Source organism: Drosophila pseudoobscura, chromosome X (assembly GCF_009870125.1).
Source record: "Drosophila pseudoobscura strain MV-25-SWS-2005 chromosome X, UCI_Dpse_MV25, whole genome shotgun sequence".
Classification (NCBI taxonomy): domain Eukaryota; kingdom Metazoa; phylum Arthropoda; class Insecta; order Diptera; family Drosophilidae; genus Drosophila; species Drosophila pseudoobscura.
In genome coordinates this window covers 65,122,956-65,137,234 of record NC_046683.1, presented here as the reverse complement: position 1 = coordinate 65,137,234, position 14,279 = coordinate 65,122,956, and the positions used below count along the sequence as shown (strand labels likewise).

Below are 14,279 nucleotides of genomic sequence, written 5' to 3'. Positions count from 1 at the left end.
TCATGCATTGATTAATTTCTTGTATATAGATATCGATCGCGATGCCTATTCTTGGTTTCTGTAATATGACAATAAGCTGCAAAATATCGTTCAAACAGAGACTGACTAGTTTCTGCATTAATTAGACCCTGGAATGACAAACATTTCCTCGATTATATAATACCCATTTCCCCAGGGTATGCAGAATGTTGCTCGATCCGCGCCATGTTGAGGAACAACGCTGCTCGGTTTTTGGGCACATGAAGCTGGCCCATATAAAGTATGCTGCGTATGGAAGTTTCTATACCCTATGTTCTTAAATATTCTTTTAAAAATGAAATTCACTAGCTGGTACTGTTTTATCAAAAATCAAGGCTCTTTTTTCGGTAGTTTGCGGATGAATTAATTAATACCAAATGCAAAAGGAGCTGCCAGATCGGTGAAAATAGATGGGTGTCCAGTTGAAGTCTATCGATTGAACCAGTCGTTAAACAGCTTTTCAAATTTGAATATTTCTGGTTTTAGCTGCTCATGTTGGGATTAAGTTAGCGAATTCTTCGCTTTAAGTTTTCAAATGAAATAGTTCCGCTGAATTTATCATGGTAGTTTGTTATACTTTCCGCAGTAGCACCTGTTTAACAACTGCTTTATCGCTCAATAAAAGCCGTGAAATTCATATAGCTTTTTATGCCCAGCATAGATAAGAATTGAGTACACTCTACGATTCCCCTGTGTATAACGTAAATATGCCACAAACTTCAGTTTATTATTAAACATGAACGAAATATTTTATTTTGTTGTTGTATTTCGGCTTTAACCTGTGGCTATGCTATCTTTTGGTTTTCCGATAAGTTCGGACTATCAGCAAGCAGATTAAGTGTTAGTTTTATCAGCATATTGATAGTCTAGTCCAAGTACGCGAGTTGTCATGGGCAGTAAAGCGGTTATAGTTCAGTTGGGAGCTTCGATCCCAGCACCGATGGACAACAGAAGTGCGTACGGCGGATTGGAAGGCGATCCTTGGCTGCAGCAGGTGGTGGTCTTCGACTGGCAGCCCACGGAAATTCTTGCCCAGAATGCCGAGTCCATGCAGCTCATTGTCGCCACATGTTGGTGTGTGCTTATGGCCCGCGTTGTCACCCAGAAACTCTGCCCCCGCTCCAGCCCCAACTTTTGCTACGGCATGGAATTTCTGCTTATCATCCCGCCCGTAGTTCTGCTCGTTACGGTGGCCAGCGACTACTGCACACACATTCTGCTGCTGATGCTCATCTGCTCCCTATGGTTCCTTGTCCGCACCAAAGCATTGCAGAGAGCCTGCGCCCGAGGCCAGTTCGACCTGGGCGGCACCCGGCCCACGGTATTCACTCTGGTGCGTGCCCTGACACACCTGATTACGGCCGTTTGCATTCTGGCCATCGACTTCAGCAGCTTCTACCGACCCTACCGCAAGAGCCGGACGTTCGGGGCCAAGCTGATGGACACGGGCATCGGTCTGTTTGTGGTCACCATGGGTCTGGTGTCGCATCGGACGCGCCATATCAAAGATCTTCGCCGGAGTGTGGTGTATGCGGCTCTGCCGCTGCTGCTGCTGGGATTGGCACGGACCGTGGCCCTTCTGATCGTGGGCTACGGCCAGGATGAGCACGAGTACGGTCGCGACATGAACGCCTTCTTCACGCTGGGGCTGACGAAGCTGTGCGGATCTCTGGCCAGCTTGGTGGCTCGCCGGGATGTGCACCTCCTGCCATTAGGGATGGGTAAGTACAGTCCCCGCCTTAACGCTGGAAAATGATCGCAATCGTAGTCCTGGTTTAGGTCTCCTTGTGGCCCACCAAATGGCCTTGAGCGTTTTTGGTCTCTCCGACTTTGTGATGGACGAGGATGTGCCGCGCTCGACAGTGTTCAGTGCCAACCGTGAGGGGCTGGTCTCGCTGCCGGGCTTCGTGGCCATGTACCTGCTGTCCATATACCTCAGCCGCTGGCTTATGGCTGCCACTCTGCTCGGCTACTCGGACATGGTCAAGAAGCTGCGGCGACTGCTCCTCCTGGTGCTGATCCTGTGGTCCCTCTTCGGGGCGAGTGCCTTCGCCATTGGCATCTCCCGGGTGACATGCAACTTTGGTTACGTCGTCTGGACGTTGGCCATCATATGCACTATTATGTGGGTCGGCCTGTTCGGCTTGGACTTTGTCATAAACAGTGTCCTGCCCTGGGATCCGAGTGCACTGGCAGTCGATAGCCAGGAAAAGGGTCAGCTGCTGGAGGTGCAAGCGGGAGAAGGCAGTTCCCCTAAGGCCGCAAGTGACAGGATCGGTAGCTTTGCCATCTGCCAGTCGCTGAACCTGAACGGTCTGACATTCTTTCTGCTGGCTAATCTTTTGACAGGTGGGGTCAACATATTCCTCAAGCCAGAGGATCGCAGCCAAGCCGAATCTGTACTCATCCTGCTCGTCTACATGTTTCTGGCCACCAAGGCGGTCCATGAATTGCTCAAGAGAGGTGTCCGCCTTGCCTGAGAATTAGTTTCGTCCTCAAATATCGTTTCCTGTGATTATTTCATTGAATTTTGCGTGTAACTATTGTCGTAGTAAGCTCCTGTCTAGAATTTTACTTAGTTTGTGTATGTTTTATCAGTAAATACCATTATTTTAGTCAATAAATAATGAATTCTAAGAACATCAAAATGACCGACCATAAAAAGTACCTACAATTTAACATCGATACAGGAGTCGATATGGACGGAGCTGTTGGCCAGATAAGAAATTTTTGTTTCTTCTGAAGGGGGAAAATTGCAATCATGACTTCTTTGCGATCGATGAGCTGTCATGACAGACATCCATATAAATGTATTAGGTATAAGCTGTTGCCTTTCAGATACACAGGTAGATTGTTGATATTTCAAACCTACAGTTATCGATAGCCAATTTCGTAACCATTTTGATTAATCATTTCAGTGCTGTAAGGTATCGGTTTTTTTACGATTCACAGCACTTTGGCGCCAAGATTTTAGCCAAGATTTCTGATTGGAAGAAATGTGGCTCAAACAACAGGTTTTACTACCATTTGCGGGCGGGGGATGGAGCAGGTGAGCAGCAGTGTAATGGCTCAAACACCACTCTTTGCCGTGACCATGGCAACCATTTGATTGTCAACACAAGGGGCCACAGCCAGCGCAAAAAAGGAAGTGAAAATTTTGTCTATTAATGTTCCAAAATGTTTGTTTACCTGAGTAAGAAGGTAAGTCAACTAATTGTGTATAATAATACCAATACAAATAGCAAACAAATAAATAAATCCCATTTGCGTATAGATTGCCATTCCCAACAATGTCAAGCTCAATTGCATTGCCTGGAACAAGGAGGAGGGTTACATTGCAGTGGCCGGCTCCGAGGGTTTGCTCAAAGTCCTGAAACTGGATCAAGGTATATACTATATATATAGAGACGATTAGGGTGATATTTGACTAATATTACTATCTCCCCCAAAGGGGCCAATGGCCAAAACAAAGGAGGTCTGGCCGCCGTCTCCAATTTGTCGATGAATCAGACCCTGGACGGCCACAAGGAGTCGGTCCGAGTGGTCACCTGGAACGATGCACAGCAGAAGCTGACCTCGTCGGACACAGACGGCGTCATAATGGTCTGGATGCTGTACAAAGGCTCCTGGTACGAGGAGATGACCAATGACCGAAAGAAATCAACGGTGGCCAGCATGAGCTGGACCTCGGATGGGGCCAAAATCTGCATTGTGTACGAGGACGGAGCCATTATCGTGGGCTCCGTGGATGGCAATCGCATTTTTGGGAAGGAACTCAAAGGCACCCACCTCACCGGCGTTCAGTGGAGTCCTGATAACCGCCTGATTCTCTTTGCCCTAGCCAGTGGCGAATGCCATCTGTACGACAACCAGGGAAACTTTGCTGTGAGCATCACAATGATTACCACCCCGTAATCCCCTTCCTAATCCTCTGTCTGATATCCGCAGATGAAGCTCAACATTCAGTGCTTGAAGCTCAATGGATCTTCATCCGCTCGGGGTCAGCGCATAGCCAGCATCTGCTGGTTCAGCGGCCGCTCCTCTAACCGCCGCAATCGACCCGTTCTGGCCATCTGCTATGAGATCGGAAAGGTGCAGATAATGCGCAACGAAAACGATGATGGTAAGTACGATGATTAAGCCAAGTATTCCCCAGACTTTAATTTGGATCTTCTCTCGCTCAGAGCCTGCCATCTTTGACACAAAAATGCGAAACGTGGATGCAAAGTGGAACCACGACGGCACTGTTCTGGCCATTTGTGGCACCACACTGGAGCAGACAGTTCCGGCAGCCCAGCGCGACAATAACCAGGTGTGCTTCTACTCGCCGCTGGGCCGGATCTATCGCACCTTGAAGGTCCCGGGCAGTGACATCACCTCCCTCAGCTGGGAGGGCAAATCCCTGCGCATCGCCATGGCTGTTGACTCTTTCATCTACTTTGCTAACATCCGGCCAGACTACATCTGGTGCTACTTCGAGAAGACAGTCGTCTTTCTCAACAGCCACAGCAGCAGCGGCAATGGCGTTAGAGAAACGCCCATGAGCGTAATAACCTTCTGGAACACGGTCTCCAACCAGAGCTTCCTGAAGGAGGTCGAGCCAACACTGTGCCTGGCGGCCAGCAGCGAGCACTGCGTCCTGGGCGTGGAGTGTGTGAGCAGCAACATCAAGGAGATTGCTTTGAGCATGCTGGAGAATCGCAGCAATCCAGCCGACGACAGGGTCTACCAGTTGCTGCTCTGCAACTCCATTGGAACCACTGTGGATTGTGAGTTCTGATCTGTGTTTATTTTCATGTCTCCTTAACCTCCTTGTTACGCCAGCCAAGTACACGGACATTAGACCCTCCTTTGTGGGCATCAACTCGAGCTACGTGGCCATTGCCTCGCAGGAGGAGATCCTTATCTGGCACTACCACACGCCCAAGAGCGCCTCCAACTTGCAAAGCGTAAAGGCGCGCAAAGAGAAGCGCTTTCATATTGACGACACGCCAACGGGCGTGGAAATGGCCAAGGATCTGATGCTGGGCAGCAGCAGCAGCGGAGAAGCCCACTCGCATCGCCGGATCAGCGATCCCATCTGTGCTCTAGCCTTGTCCGAGAAGCTGCTGCTGGTGGCCCGGGAATCGGGAGCCATCAACGAGTACAGCATTGCCAATGTGGCGCTGAGGAATCGCCACATGATGAGTTCCAAGGTCTACAAGATGGCCATCAATTGCAATTCCACGTGAGTACATGTGAGCCTCCACTGAGACACCTTTATTTGCAATGATTCCTTTTAGTCGGGCAGCCATCATAGACCACATGGGAATCATGACGTTGCTGGACTTGGACGACAACCGGGAGACGCAGCTGAACTTCAGTCGGGTGGAGCGCAAGGATGTGTGGGCCGTGAGCTGGGCCAAGGACAATCCCCTGCTCTTGGCCCTGATGGAGAAGACCCGCATGTACATTTTTCGGGGCAACGATCCCGAGGAGCCCATCTCTTGCTCCGGCTACATTTGCACCTTCGAGGACCTGGAGATCACCAGCGTTCTGTTGGACGACATAATAAGCATTGGGGAGCTGCAAAACTCCTCCCACATCATTCAGCTGCGTGTCAAGTCGCTGCGCGACACCGATGACCTCCTGGAGCACGTCGGCCTCGAGGATGCCAAGCAGTTCATCGAGGACAACCCTCACCCACGCTTGTGGCGATTGCTGGCCGAGTCGGCACTGAAGAAACTGGAGCTCGACACGGCTGAGAATGCATTTGTGCGATGCGCCAACTATCCGGGCATCAAGCTGATCAAGCGGCTGCGCACCATCCACACCCAGGAGCTGCAGAAGGCCGAAGTAGCCGCCTTCTATGGCGAATTTGAGGAGGCCGAAAAGCTGTACTTGGATGCCGATCGCAGGGATCTGGCGATTGAGCTGCGCATGACCCTCTGCGATTGGTTCCGCGTAGTGCAGCTCTACCGCATGGGCGGCTCGGGGGTCTCCGACCAGCAAATGGAGACGGCATGGCGTGAGATCGGGCATCACTTTGCGAACCTCAGATCGTGGGAGAGTGCCAAGGAGTACTACGACAAGTCGCACTACATCGAGGGCTTCATGGAAGCCCTGTACCATCTGGAGCAGTTCGATGAGCTGGAGAAGTGCGTGGAGAAGCTGCCGGAGAAGAGTCCGCTTCTGCCCAAGCTGGCAGATATGCTGGCCTCTGTGGGCATGTGCGCCGAGGCGGTGCAGGCGCATCTTAGGTTCGGCGACCAGAAGGCTGCCGTGAACACGTGCGTGAATCTCCGACAGTGGGGCGAGGCCGTGGAGCTGGCCCAAAAGTATCAGATGCCGCAGGTGAACACATTGATTGCCAAGCATGCGGCCCAGTTGCTGAACGAGGGCCGTCTCACGGAGGCGATTGAGATGCAGCGCAATGCCGGGCGGTACCTGGATGCGGCTCGCCTTCTGGCCCAGCTGGCAGAGCGGGAGCTGGAGAAGCGGGCCCCGATGCTGCGCATCAAGAAGATCTACATTCTGGCCGCGCTACTTGCCGAGCAGCACCTCAAGGCGGTGGCCACTCCCGAAATCGATTATGCCAGTGGGCGGAACACGCTCTTGGACTCGATCAGCCTGGAGGATGCCGCCTGCATTGAGCGCATGTGGCACTGTGCCGAGGCATATCACTTCATGCTGCTGGCTCAGCGACAGCTGCGCTTCGGGATCATCCACAGTGCCCTCACCACGGCCATCCGCCTGCGGGAATACGAGGATGTGCTGCCCCTGGAGGACATCTACTGCCTGGTAGCCCTCGCCAGCTGTGCTGACAGGGCGTTCGGCACCTGCTCCAAGGCATTCATGAAGCTGGAGACGCTTAGTCATCTCCCCGAGAAGACCCTTCAGGAGTACGAGCAGCTGGCGCGGAGCATCTTCTCCAAGTACGAGCCAGAGGACGCAGACTTGGACATGGTACCCTGCTATTCCTGCGGCGTTCCCGTGCCCGACAGGTACGTAATGCAGGTGGATGGAAGCTAGTTCTCATTTCTCATTGCTTCCTCTTCCATAGCTCGCCCGCCTGCATGGAGTGCGGTGCCCGGTTTCCGGCCTGCATCTCCTCGGGAAAGCCCATTCTACAGCCGACCAACAACATTTGGATCTGCACCACTTGCCACCACTGTGCCTCGCCCCTGGAAATCTCGCGGCATCGGGCGTGCCCCTTTTGCCACAGTTTGATTGCCTCCATGTAATCACTGCGGATGGACGGAACTTCGTCGGGAATACTGAAGGGAGTCGACCAGACCATCAATATCATCATCGACCAGTAGATGAGTGCCATGAGCGGGTTTTCTCAATATCGTCCGGCATCAAGCAGATTGTGCTGGCACTGCACATCATCCGCGGCGACAACATCGCTGTAATTGGACTGATTAACGAGAGCCCTGGGCGAGCCCGTTGTGCACTGATGAGTATCAAATAAAACAAGACTCTTTTTCCTTACTAAAGTGCATTTAAATTACTTCTATATGAATTCACATTTCATTCATTCACCACGGCGACGCTCTTCGTCTTGCCAAAGCTGGGCACGCACACTAGGCAGGTGCGTTTTCCTTCGGAGGTAACATGAAGTGCCGTTTCCAAGGACTCGAAGTACACGTAGGGACACGCGCTTGATGTAGGGATAGCAGGCCAGAGTGTCCGGGGCTGTGGGGCCACATGCCCCCATGTTAGGGTGCAGCGTAGGGCCTCCAGAGAAGATTCCTTCGAAGTAATACGGATTGGTCACGGCCTGGAACGAGGTGAGCTGTGCCGCTTGGGGAAACATGCATTTGTGCATCGTTACTGCATCGTTTTCGTAGATTTCCTATGACGGAGTCCACATCGCAAATGGGACGCTGGCCGACTACTTGTCCACTTCTTTCCCATTAAGATGTACAGTGGCCGGCCCTGAACCCCGCAAGCGTGAGCAAGTCCCTCTTGTATTTTGAAGGCCATTTTACTTCCACTTTAAACCTGCAGAAAGGTTCACATATATGTAGATATTGTGGAATACAAATAGATGTTTAATACAAGTGAATACACGCAAATGGAAAAGAGCGAGAGGGCGAAATCGAGAAGGAAGGCAAACAGATGGAAAAGAAAGAGAGGGCAAAATGTTCGCCATCCAGGCTCCAATGAATGCACCGACCAATATATTTTTCGCTCTCAAATCGTACTTACGTGCATCCTTTATTCCCCTAGATTGAATTTAAATCCATTTCTCTCATGCACATTCAAACAATTCGTATTTGGCGCCCATTTTCGTTAAAACCCTTTTTTTTGGATTGACTATTTCGCTATAACCTGCTTTTACGCAAAGTCCAATGAAAGCAAGTATTAAGAATAAGCCAGTTAAGTAGAAAAATGATTCATCAATCGTAGAAAACTATGTGCAAGGCTATATGTTCTATATAGCTTATAATATTCAATGGAATATCAAAATTGAGCAATATGGTTTCCAATCCTTGACGGATTTCAATTTTCCCCCGAAAATAATGAAAATGTTATAATGTTTGCGCAGTTCAGGTGAAAGATATAGTGTTTTTCTTAAGTTCAGAGGAAAGATGGCATGAATCTACAAGAAGAATTTACAATCGTTAATATTTTCCGCCATTTACCTCAAGTAGTTGAACTATTTAAATAGAGGGGGCTTAAGTGGGCTAAGTACGGTTTTTCATCATACGAGACGCTATATTGTTGTTAAGGAACCAAAATAGAAGTCAAGTATTTAAAATAAGCCAGTCAAGTAGAAAATAGATTCATTAATTGGATAAAATTTAGTGGGCAGGGCTGAGAGATCTAGATAGCTAGTAATGTTCCACGGAATATACAAGTCGAGGAATATAGAACTTGAATTCGTCAGTATATTTACGGTATATTTTTAACATGAGACGGTATATTTTGGTATACATATACATATACGTATACACTGCATACTTACACGCGCGTTATCACACGCTTACGCTGCTGCTTCTTTACCTGTTAATTTTAGCCAAAAAACAGCTTTTTTGGGCCTATTTCGTGTATTAGTATTGCTGCCAATAAAAGACGACAACATGATTAGCTTTCTGTTCATTGTAAACCGCGCACTCAGCAGCAGCAGCCGCAAAATGTCGCAAGGCCCACGTCCGCTTGTGCTCTGCGGCCCCTCCGGTTCCGGAAAGAGCACGCTGCTCAAGTTATTGTTTGCAGAGTTCCCAAACACATTTGGATTCAGCGTCTCCCACACCACGAGAAAACCACGTGAGGGCGAGGAAGATGGTGTTCACTATTATTTTGTGGAGAGAGCCGACATGGAGGAGGCGATCGCCAATGACGAGTTCATTGAGACGGCCGAGTTCACCGGGAATCTATACGGCACCAGCAAGGCGGCCGTACGCGAGATTCAGAAGAAGGGACGCGTCTGCATACTGGACATTGAGCAGAAGGGAGTGGAGCAGATTCGGAAAACCGATCTCAATCCCATACTGATCTTCAACAATCCGCCAACCATCCAAGAGCTGGAGCGTCGACTGCGACTACGTGGCTCCGAGACCGAGGAGACGTTGCGCAAGCGACTCAATGCCGCCGAGGTGGAGATCAGCTACGGCCTGACGCCGGGAAACTTCCACAAGATCATCAACAACGTGGACATAGAGGCGGCCTACACAGAGTTTCGCGATTTCGTTGTCCATGAGTTGAAGCAGCAGGAGTACGATGGCATCAGCATTAGCCTCAATTAATTCAATAATTGATTTGACTTATCCCTCGGGTGCAAATGATATTACGGACATTTACTCATGGCATTTCTACTTAAGCGTCCAATCTTATTTATTATCCTCGGTGACCCCACACTGCTTTGTTGTGCAATTAGTTGTTGTAATTTTAAGCTGAAAGTTGTTGCGGTACTTCACGCTCCGGCACTCGGAGCCAATTAAAACGGAATCAATAAAGCAAACAGCCAGCTTTTGGTTTTGTATTCACGAACGTTCTATTTACAAGTCTATCGTCGAAGGTCAAAAAGTTATCAGGAATCTTCCACGAACAGTACGGTTAGTAGATTTATTGTCCATCGAACGGAGGGAGAGCACGCCAACTGGTAATTCCGCAGGAACCTTGACCTGTGTCTGGAGACAGGATAAGTGGTGAAGCCTAAGTGAAGACGACACGCACACCCAAACGCCAATCCTGTTCCGAACCTTGGCACAGACACAGACATGTACATGGATTACGAGGGATACGCATTGGTTTTATAGTCATGATGCAGATGGACGCGTGCCGTGTAGCTCGTTTTACCCGTACCAGATTGCATTGAATTGTGACGATGCACCACTCGTGCTGATCCGTCGATCTTGGTGCGGCTGTCAGCACTGCTCCAGAGTCCGGCTATGGCCTCCAAGGCCAGCTCCGTCTCGCGGTCCGTGTCATCATGATCCGCCGACAGCGTCAAGTCGATCTGACGCCGTTGGCGTGTAGTGGGAGCCGCCGCCACGAGCCCAGTGAACACGATGAGCAGCAGCAGAAGGTAGTGAAGTGCGCGCATGCTGAAAACAAACTGAGAGTCGAGCTTTAATCAAATCTCAAAGATGTTAGGTTGAAATGTGTGGGGCTGGCTGGCTTATCAGTCAAATCCACAATCAACAGATTTATTGCGGTTTACAATTCATTTTTCTGTCAACAAGGCTTGGAACGATGTCATTGCTAGCGGCACTGGCACTCCAAAATAGATTAATTAGTACTATATAATGGGATAAAAGAAGCCTAAACTTTGGGCTCCAGGATCTGGGCTGGTGGCCAGTCCCACTGCTTGGCGGGCGCAGCCTGGGACAGCTTCTCCCAGGGCTTCCAGCCGAGCATCTTGCGTGCCAACACCAGTTCGTTCTCTGCCTGCACAATCAACTCCTCCACCTGACCGCATCCGACAGCCTTCTCGAGAGCGACAATGTCCTTGTTCTGTAATGACCATCGATCAGTGAAATTATGGCAGGACATCGTTAATCATTAATAAAACGTACGTTGGCCACGGCATCGGCCCGCTGCTTGACCAGCTGTTCCGTGTACTTGCGGTAGCTGGCTTCCTGTGGCATCTTGGCCACTGCACGCAGGATCTTGCCATAGAGCGCGCACAGCGTGTGGTGGGGATTGGTGGAAACGGCGAGGCCGGTCAGACCTGTGGACTGTAGGAAGCGATGACATAACTGGGACACGATACCAGGATTCAATAGAGCGGCTGCCTTCACAGCCGCTCTCGTAACTCTGAATGGTTCGAGCTGACGGCGGCTCAAACTACTTACCGCTTTAATAATTTTAGCCATGTTTATGAGCTAGAAAGCGACAAATTTGTTAAATTTCTGCACAATTTCTGGTACAAAAACACAACAGCTGACGGGGCTGCCAACCTGACTTGTATCAGTGCTGTAAAATGGCGCAAAACGGCACTTTCAGTGCCGAAACGATACCAATAGTTATCGCTTTGCTTGGCGATAGTTTTCCCAAATAACGCGCCTTTTAAGAAATTCAAAACCTGTTTTGAGGGCTGGGATTCGATTTATTTATCACAATTTTGTTAATAGTACATATGTATATAAGAATGAGGCGATTGGCGTTAGCCAAGTAATTCTTTCAATCATATAAACACGGTTGAAAATGACTAAATTATCAAAAAAAAATATTGGTAGTTGTAGCGGCGAGTTTTGATGTGTGGGGTGCTTATCCTACTACATACTAATACTCTTATTGATATTATACATCCAGTTGCAAACTATGCTGGGCCTGGGGCACGCTCGACGATGCCAAAGGCTGATATTAAGACATTGACAACCGTTACAATGAATATGCCGATGACTGTGTAATTATTGATCTTGTTCGCCCGGCAGATCTCTTGCTCATTCTTGATGTTGTACCTGCCGTTCCAAATAAGGCCGACGCCGACTGCGATCTGCAATGAGACAGTGCCAAAAAAGAATTTTAAAATACGCGATTAATATGCAAATCATCTGCAATACCTGGAATATAATGCTCAGGGAGATGAACAACAGACTGGGATAAAAGTATGGGTGCTGTTGGTTCATTTCCAACACATAACGCAGCTGATTCGCATTCGCCGAGAGCAGTGCCAGATCCATCATGCCCTGGGCCAAGGTCTTCTTGTGCTGGTAGGCATTCACATCAGGTATGGGCGTCTCCACGCCATTGATGTTCACGAATTCGGGTCCACTGTAACCAGGAAACATGTAGCTCGGACGTCGTCCCCCCTTGTTGCCGCCATTGGGGACGAGGACAGTGACCCCGCCACCACCACCGCCGCCTCCGCCGCCGCCTCCATTTCCCAGGAGGCCATCGTCCACGCCTGGATTGCCATTGCCATCTTGAACGAAGGGACGATCGTCGTCATCGTCATCCGTTTCGGGTACTGCCAAAAGGTAAGAGGAAACCTATAATGTTCAGTTGCTTTACTCTGGACGATGATTCTACTTACACCACATAAACGATTTAAAGTTATAATAAATTGCGGTTTAAAGGCGGCATTAGCAACAAGACAAGATTAACACATAGCATAAATAAGCAGAGAATAATGTACACAGTACATGTTGTACGTATTTACATTTAAAGATCAAGAAACAAGTGAGATAGGTGGAAATACAAACCTGCTCGGGGTATGCGATTGGCTCCTCGTCCGTCGATTGCATCGTTCTGGCTGCGATTGTTTATGCTTTCCTACAAATAAAAAACAGAATAGATGAAAGCGTTTCCTGAATACGATTTATGATGTGGAAATTTCTCATTCTATAAGCTCACTGTTTACAATCGCAAAGCAGTTTATTATGCAAAAAAGCTTCTGTTCCCAGACTGTTTTCTGATAAATATGCAAATCAGTCAAGTTCGTGATATGATATATTATATGTACCCACTATATGTACAACGAATTGTGGAGATAAGTCCGAAGGACAAGCTGCACGTGTTTGTTTTGTCTTAAATATGTAAAGAAAGAGATAAATTTTGGAGAACAAACAAATGAATAAACGTAAATTCCCATTTGATATGCTACTCCCGATTCTGCCCTTAAATAACTAAGGTTTCTCCGTTTCATCATTTCAGAGCAGAAAACTTTACTTTGATTTCCCCAAATCCGAATCAGTTTATTTTATGAGCGATGCGATGCAGGGGATCTATTGCAATGACTAAGCCTGGGGGTTTTTTTCCGCTTCGCCAGTCACTTTCCCAAAAAGTTTAGAGCTCTGGCTCCCAGGGAAGCTGCCGATCCGCTCCTCTGTTTACATGCCAATTATCAGCCCCCACTATGCTACGTACTATATACGAGTATATGCCCCTATAGATGCTATATTAGATTTTCAAAATGTCTGGGCTTGCGTTTTTTGCGGTCTAGCGGTTTGTTTGGCTTTCCAGCGAGATTAATGGCTGTCGTAACTCACTTGATTTCTGGCCAGCGTTTTATCGTCGGACTGCGGCACTCTGTCCATTTGCAGTGCAACATGCTCTAGGTCACTCATCCTTTTCTTGGGTTTAATTAAACGATTTTAATGAACAGCAACAACACCAAAAAAGTGCACACACTCGGGAATTCCAATGCGATCGCTGAGCAGATAGGGAGCAGCCTCTGAGTCAAGTTCTTTGTCTGTTTTTATCCGTTATAAGTATGCTGCGGCGCGATGTCTTTTGGGGAATTGTATTCTTTTGCTTTGCAGTTGTTCAAAAATTCGTGCGCGTTTCGACCGCTCCGCACGCTATTTGTGGCAGAACTGACCGACCGACCGGAGATACTACGAGTATATTGAAATAAAAATTGCGCGGCCGCTCTCGGTCTGGTATGGGTATGGGTATGGGTATGGCGGTCCACTTGTTTGGCCGGCCAGCTCTCATCGTCAGTATTTTCCCAAAGCCAACAACAGCTCTGGGGATTTCACGTTCTCAATCGACTCGACTCGACTCGACTCGGACTCTAAAGTTACGACAAGTTTTTACTGATGTAATCAGAGAATCTGGCGCTCAGCATAGTATGGTGCTTTCATGTGTCTTAATGGAGTTAAAAGCCACTTCTCAGATGTGCACAAAGTTGTTTGAAGCGTGTTCTCTCTCTCACTCTCTCTCTCTCTCTCTCTCCCTCTCTCTCCTTTCTCTTCGGGCTTTTTTTTGCCTAGCTCTCGCTCTCTTTTGATTAAATATTTCCGTACTTTGGCACGCCATTTCCTCGTTCGCATTAAAAATGCATTCAAAAATATGTACGAATACTACGTCAGTGGATTCAGCTC

General features: G+C 48.6%; 6 protein-coding genes across 10 annotated transcripts; 3 read left to right on the top strand and 3 right to left on the bottom strand.

The window, feature by feature from the left end:
* The first annotated feature begins 690 nt into the window (after window positions 1-690).
* Window positions 691-2,666, top strand: PIG-Wb (Phosphatidylinositol glycan anchor biosynthesis class W b). 2 transcript variants are annotated; one of them, XM_033383099.1, is made up of 2 exons: window positions 691-1,739; window positions 1,787-1,812. In XM_033383099.1, exons 1-2 carry the CDS (start codon window positions 908-910, stop codon window positions 1,795-1,797), a joined length of 843 nt encoding a protein of 280 aa, XP_033238990.1. In that variant the 5' UTR covers window positions 691-907; the 3' UTR covers window positions 1,798-1,812. The 2 variants fall into 2 exon arrangements, with proteins under 2 accessions (XP_033238990.1, XP_001352754.4); XM_001352718.4 differs by having other exon boundaries at window positions 695-1,739; window positions 1,798-2,666.
* A 293-nt stretch (window positions 2,667-2,959) lies between these two features.
* On the top strand, window positions 2,960-7,491 carry Oseg4 (intraflagellar transport protein Oseg4). 2 transcript variants are annotated; one of them, XM_033383098.1, is made up of 8 exons: window positions 2,960-3,219; window positions 3,293-3,404; window positions 3,491-3,903; window positions 3,967-4,141; window positions 4,203-4,787; window positions 4,843-5,245; window positions 5,301-7,001; window positions 7,061-7,491. In XM_033383098.1, the coding sequence occupies exons 1-8, from the start codon at window positions 3,196-3,198 to the stop codon at window positions 7,239-7,241; spliced, it is 3,594 nt and encodes a 1,197-aa protein (XP_033238989.1). In that variant the 5' UTR covers window positions 2,960-3,195; the 3' UTR covers window positions 7,242-7,491. The 2 variants fall into 2 exon arrangements, with proteins under 2 accessions (XP_033238989.1, XP_033238988.1); XM_033383097.1 differs by having other exon boundaries at window positions 2,962-3,219; window positions 3,470-3,903.
* A 1,450-nt stretch (window positions 7,492-8,941) lies between these two features.
* LOC4812488 (guanylate kinase) lies at window positions 8,942-9,996 on the top strand. The gene has a single exon (XM_001352720.4). The coding sequence runs from the start codon at window positions 9,087-9,089 to the stop codon at window positions 9,750-9,752; it is 666 nt and encodes a 221-aa protein (XP_001352756.2). The 5' UTR covers window positions 8,942-9,086; the 3' UTR covers window positions 9,753-9,996.
* On the bottom strand, window positions 9,959-10,573 carry LOC6900114 (uncharacterized). The gene is made up of 2 exons (XM_002135430.3): window positions 10,312-10,573; window positions 9,959-10,208 (listed from the first exon to the last, which is right to left on the bottom strand). Exons 1-2 carry the CDS (start codon window positions 10,550-10,552, stop codon window positions 10,162-10,164), a joined length of 288 nt encoding a protein of 95 aa, XP_002135466.3. The 5' UTR covers window positions 10,553-10,573; the 3' UTR covers window positions 9,959-10,161.
* A 25-nt stretch (window positions 10,574-10,598) lies between these two features.
* On the bottom strand, window positions 10,599-11,443 carry ND-13B (NADH dehydrogenase (ubiquinone) subunit ND-13B). Its single transcript, XM_001352721.4, has 3 exons — window positions 11,304-11,443; window positions 11,025-11,186; window positions 10,599-10,962 (listed from the first exon to the last, which is right to left on the bottom strand). Exons 1-3 carry the CDS (start codon window positions 11,322-11,324, stop codon window positions 10,771-10,773), a joined length of 375 nt encoding a protein of 124 aa, XP_001352757.2. The 5' UTR covers window positions 11,325-11,443; the 3' UTR covers window positions 10,599-10,770.
* Window positions 11,444-11,536: 93 nt separating this feature from the next.
* Window positions 11,537-13,782, bottom strand: NijA (Ninjurin A). 3 transcript variants are annotated; one of them, XM_015188333.2, is made up of 5 exons: window positions 13,585-13,782; window positions 13,443-13,526; window positions 12,657-12,726; window positions 12,015-12,421; window positions 11,771-11,947 (listed from the first exon to the last, which is right to left on the bottom strand). In XM_015188333.2, exons 2-5 carry the CDS (start codon window positions 13,518-13,520, stop codon window positions 11,771-11,773), a joined length of 732 nt encoding a protein of 243 aa, XP_015043819.2. In that variant the 5' UTR covers window positions 13,521-13,526; window positions 13,585-13,782. The 3 variants fall into 3 exon arrangements, with proteins under 3 accessions (XP_001352758.3, XP_015043819.2, XP_015043820.2); XM_001352722.4 differs by lacking the exon at window positions 13,585-13,782 and having other exon boundaries at window positions 11,537-11,947; window positions 13,443-13,520; XM_015188334.2 differs by having other exon boundaries at window positions 12,015-12,376; window positions 13,443-13,782.
* Between the last annotated feature and the right edge of the window lie 497 nt (window positions 13,783-14,279).

What these genes read in the sequence shown, in the direction of transcription:
- PIG-Wb (XM_001352718.4), top strand. Translation starts at nt 908, where the DNA reads ATGGGCAGTAAAGCGGTTATAGTTCAGTTGGGAGCTTCGATCCCAGCA. An exon ending in CCTCCTGCCATTAGGGATGG is followed by an intron (nt 1,740 to 1,797) that starts GTAAGTACAGTC and finishes GTCCTGGTTTAG; the next exon opens with GTCTCCTTGTGGCCCACCAA.
- Oseg4 (XM_033383097.1), top strand. Translation starts at nt 3,196, where the DNA reads ATGTTTGTTTACCTGAGTAAGAAG. An exon ending in ACAACCAGGGAAACTTTGCT is followed by an intron (nt 3,904 to 3,966) that starts GTGAGCATCACA and finishes TGATATCCGCAG; the next exon opens with ATGAAGCTCAACATTCAGTG. An exon ending in CATTGGAACCACTGTGGATT is followed by an intron (nt 4,788 to 4,842) that starts GTGAGTTCTGAT and finishes TTGTTACGCCAG; the next exon opens with CCAAGTACACGGACATTAGA.
- LOC4812488 (XM_001352720.4), top strand. Translation starts at nt 9,087, where the DNA reads ATGATTAGCTTTCTGTTCATTGTAAACCGCGCACTCAGCAGCAGCAGC.
- LOC6900114 (XM_002135430.3), bottom strand. Translation starts at nt 10,552, where the DNA reads ATGCGCGCACTTCACTACCTTCTGCTGCTGCTCATCGTGTTCACTGGG. An exon ending in TCACAATTCAATGCAATCTG is followed by an intron (nt 10,209 to 10,311) that starts GTACGGGTAAAA and finishes GTCTGTGCCAAG; the next exon opens with GTTCGGAACAGGATTGGCGT.
- ND-13B (XM_001352721.4), bottom strand. Translation starts at nt 11,324, where the DNA reads ATGGCTAAAATTATTAAAGCG. An exon ending in TGGCTAAAATTATTAAAGCG is followed by an intron (nt 11,187 to 11,303) that starts GTAAGTAGTTTG and finishes CGCTTCCTACAG; the next exon opens with TCCACAGGTCTGACCGGCCT. An exon ending in GGGCCGATGCCGTGGCCAAC is followed by an intron (nt 10,963 to 11,024) that starts GTACGTTTTATT and finishes TGGTCATTACAG; the next exon opens with AACAAGGACATTGTCGCTCT.
- NijA (XM_015188333.2), bottom strand. Translation starts at nt 13,520, where the DNA reads ATGAGTGACCTAGAGCATGTTGCACTGCAAATGGACAGAGTGCCGCAG. An exon ending in AAACGCTGGCCAGAAATCAA is followed by an intron (nt 12,727 to 13,442) that starts GTGAGTTACGAC and finishes TTTTATTTGTAG; the next exon opens with GAAAGCATAAACAATCGCAG. An exon ending in CCCTGAGCATTATATTCCAG is followed by an intron (nt 11,948 to 12,014) that starts GTATTGCAGATG and finishes GTCTCATTGCAG; the next exon opens with ATCGCAGTCGGCGTCGGCCT.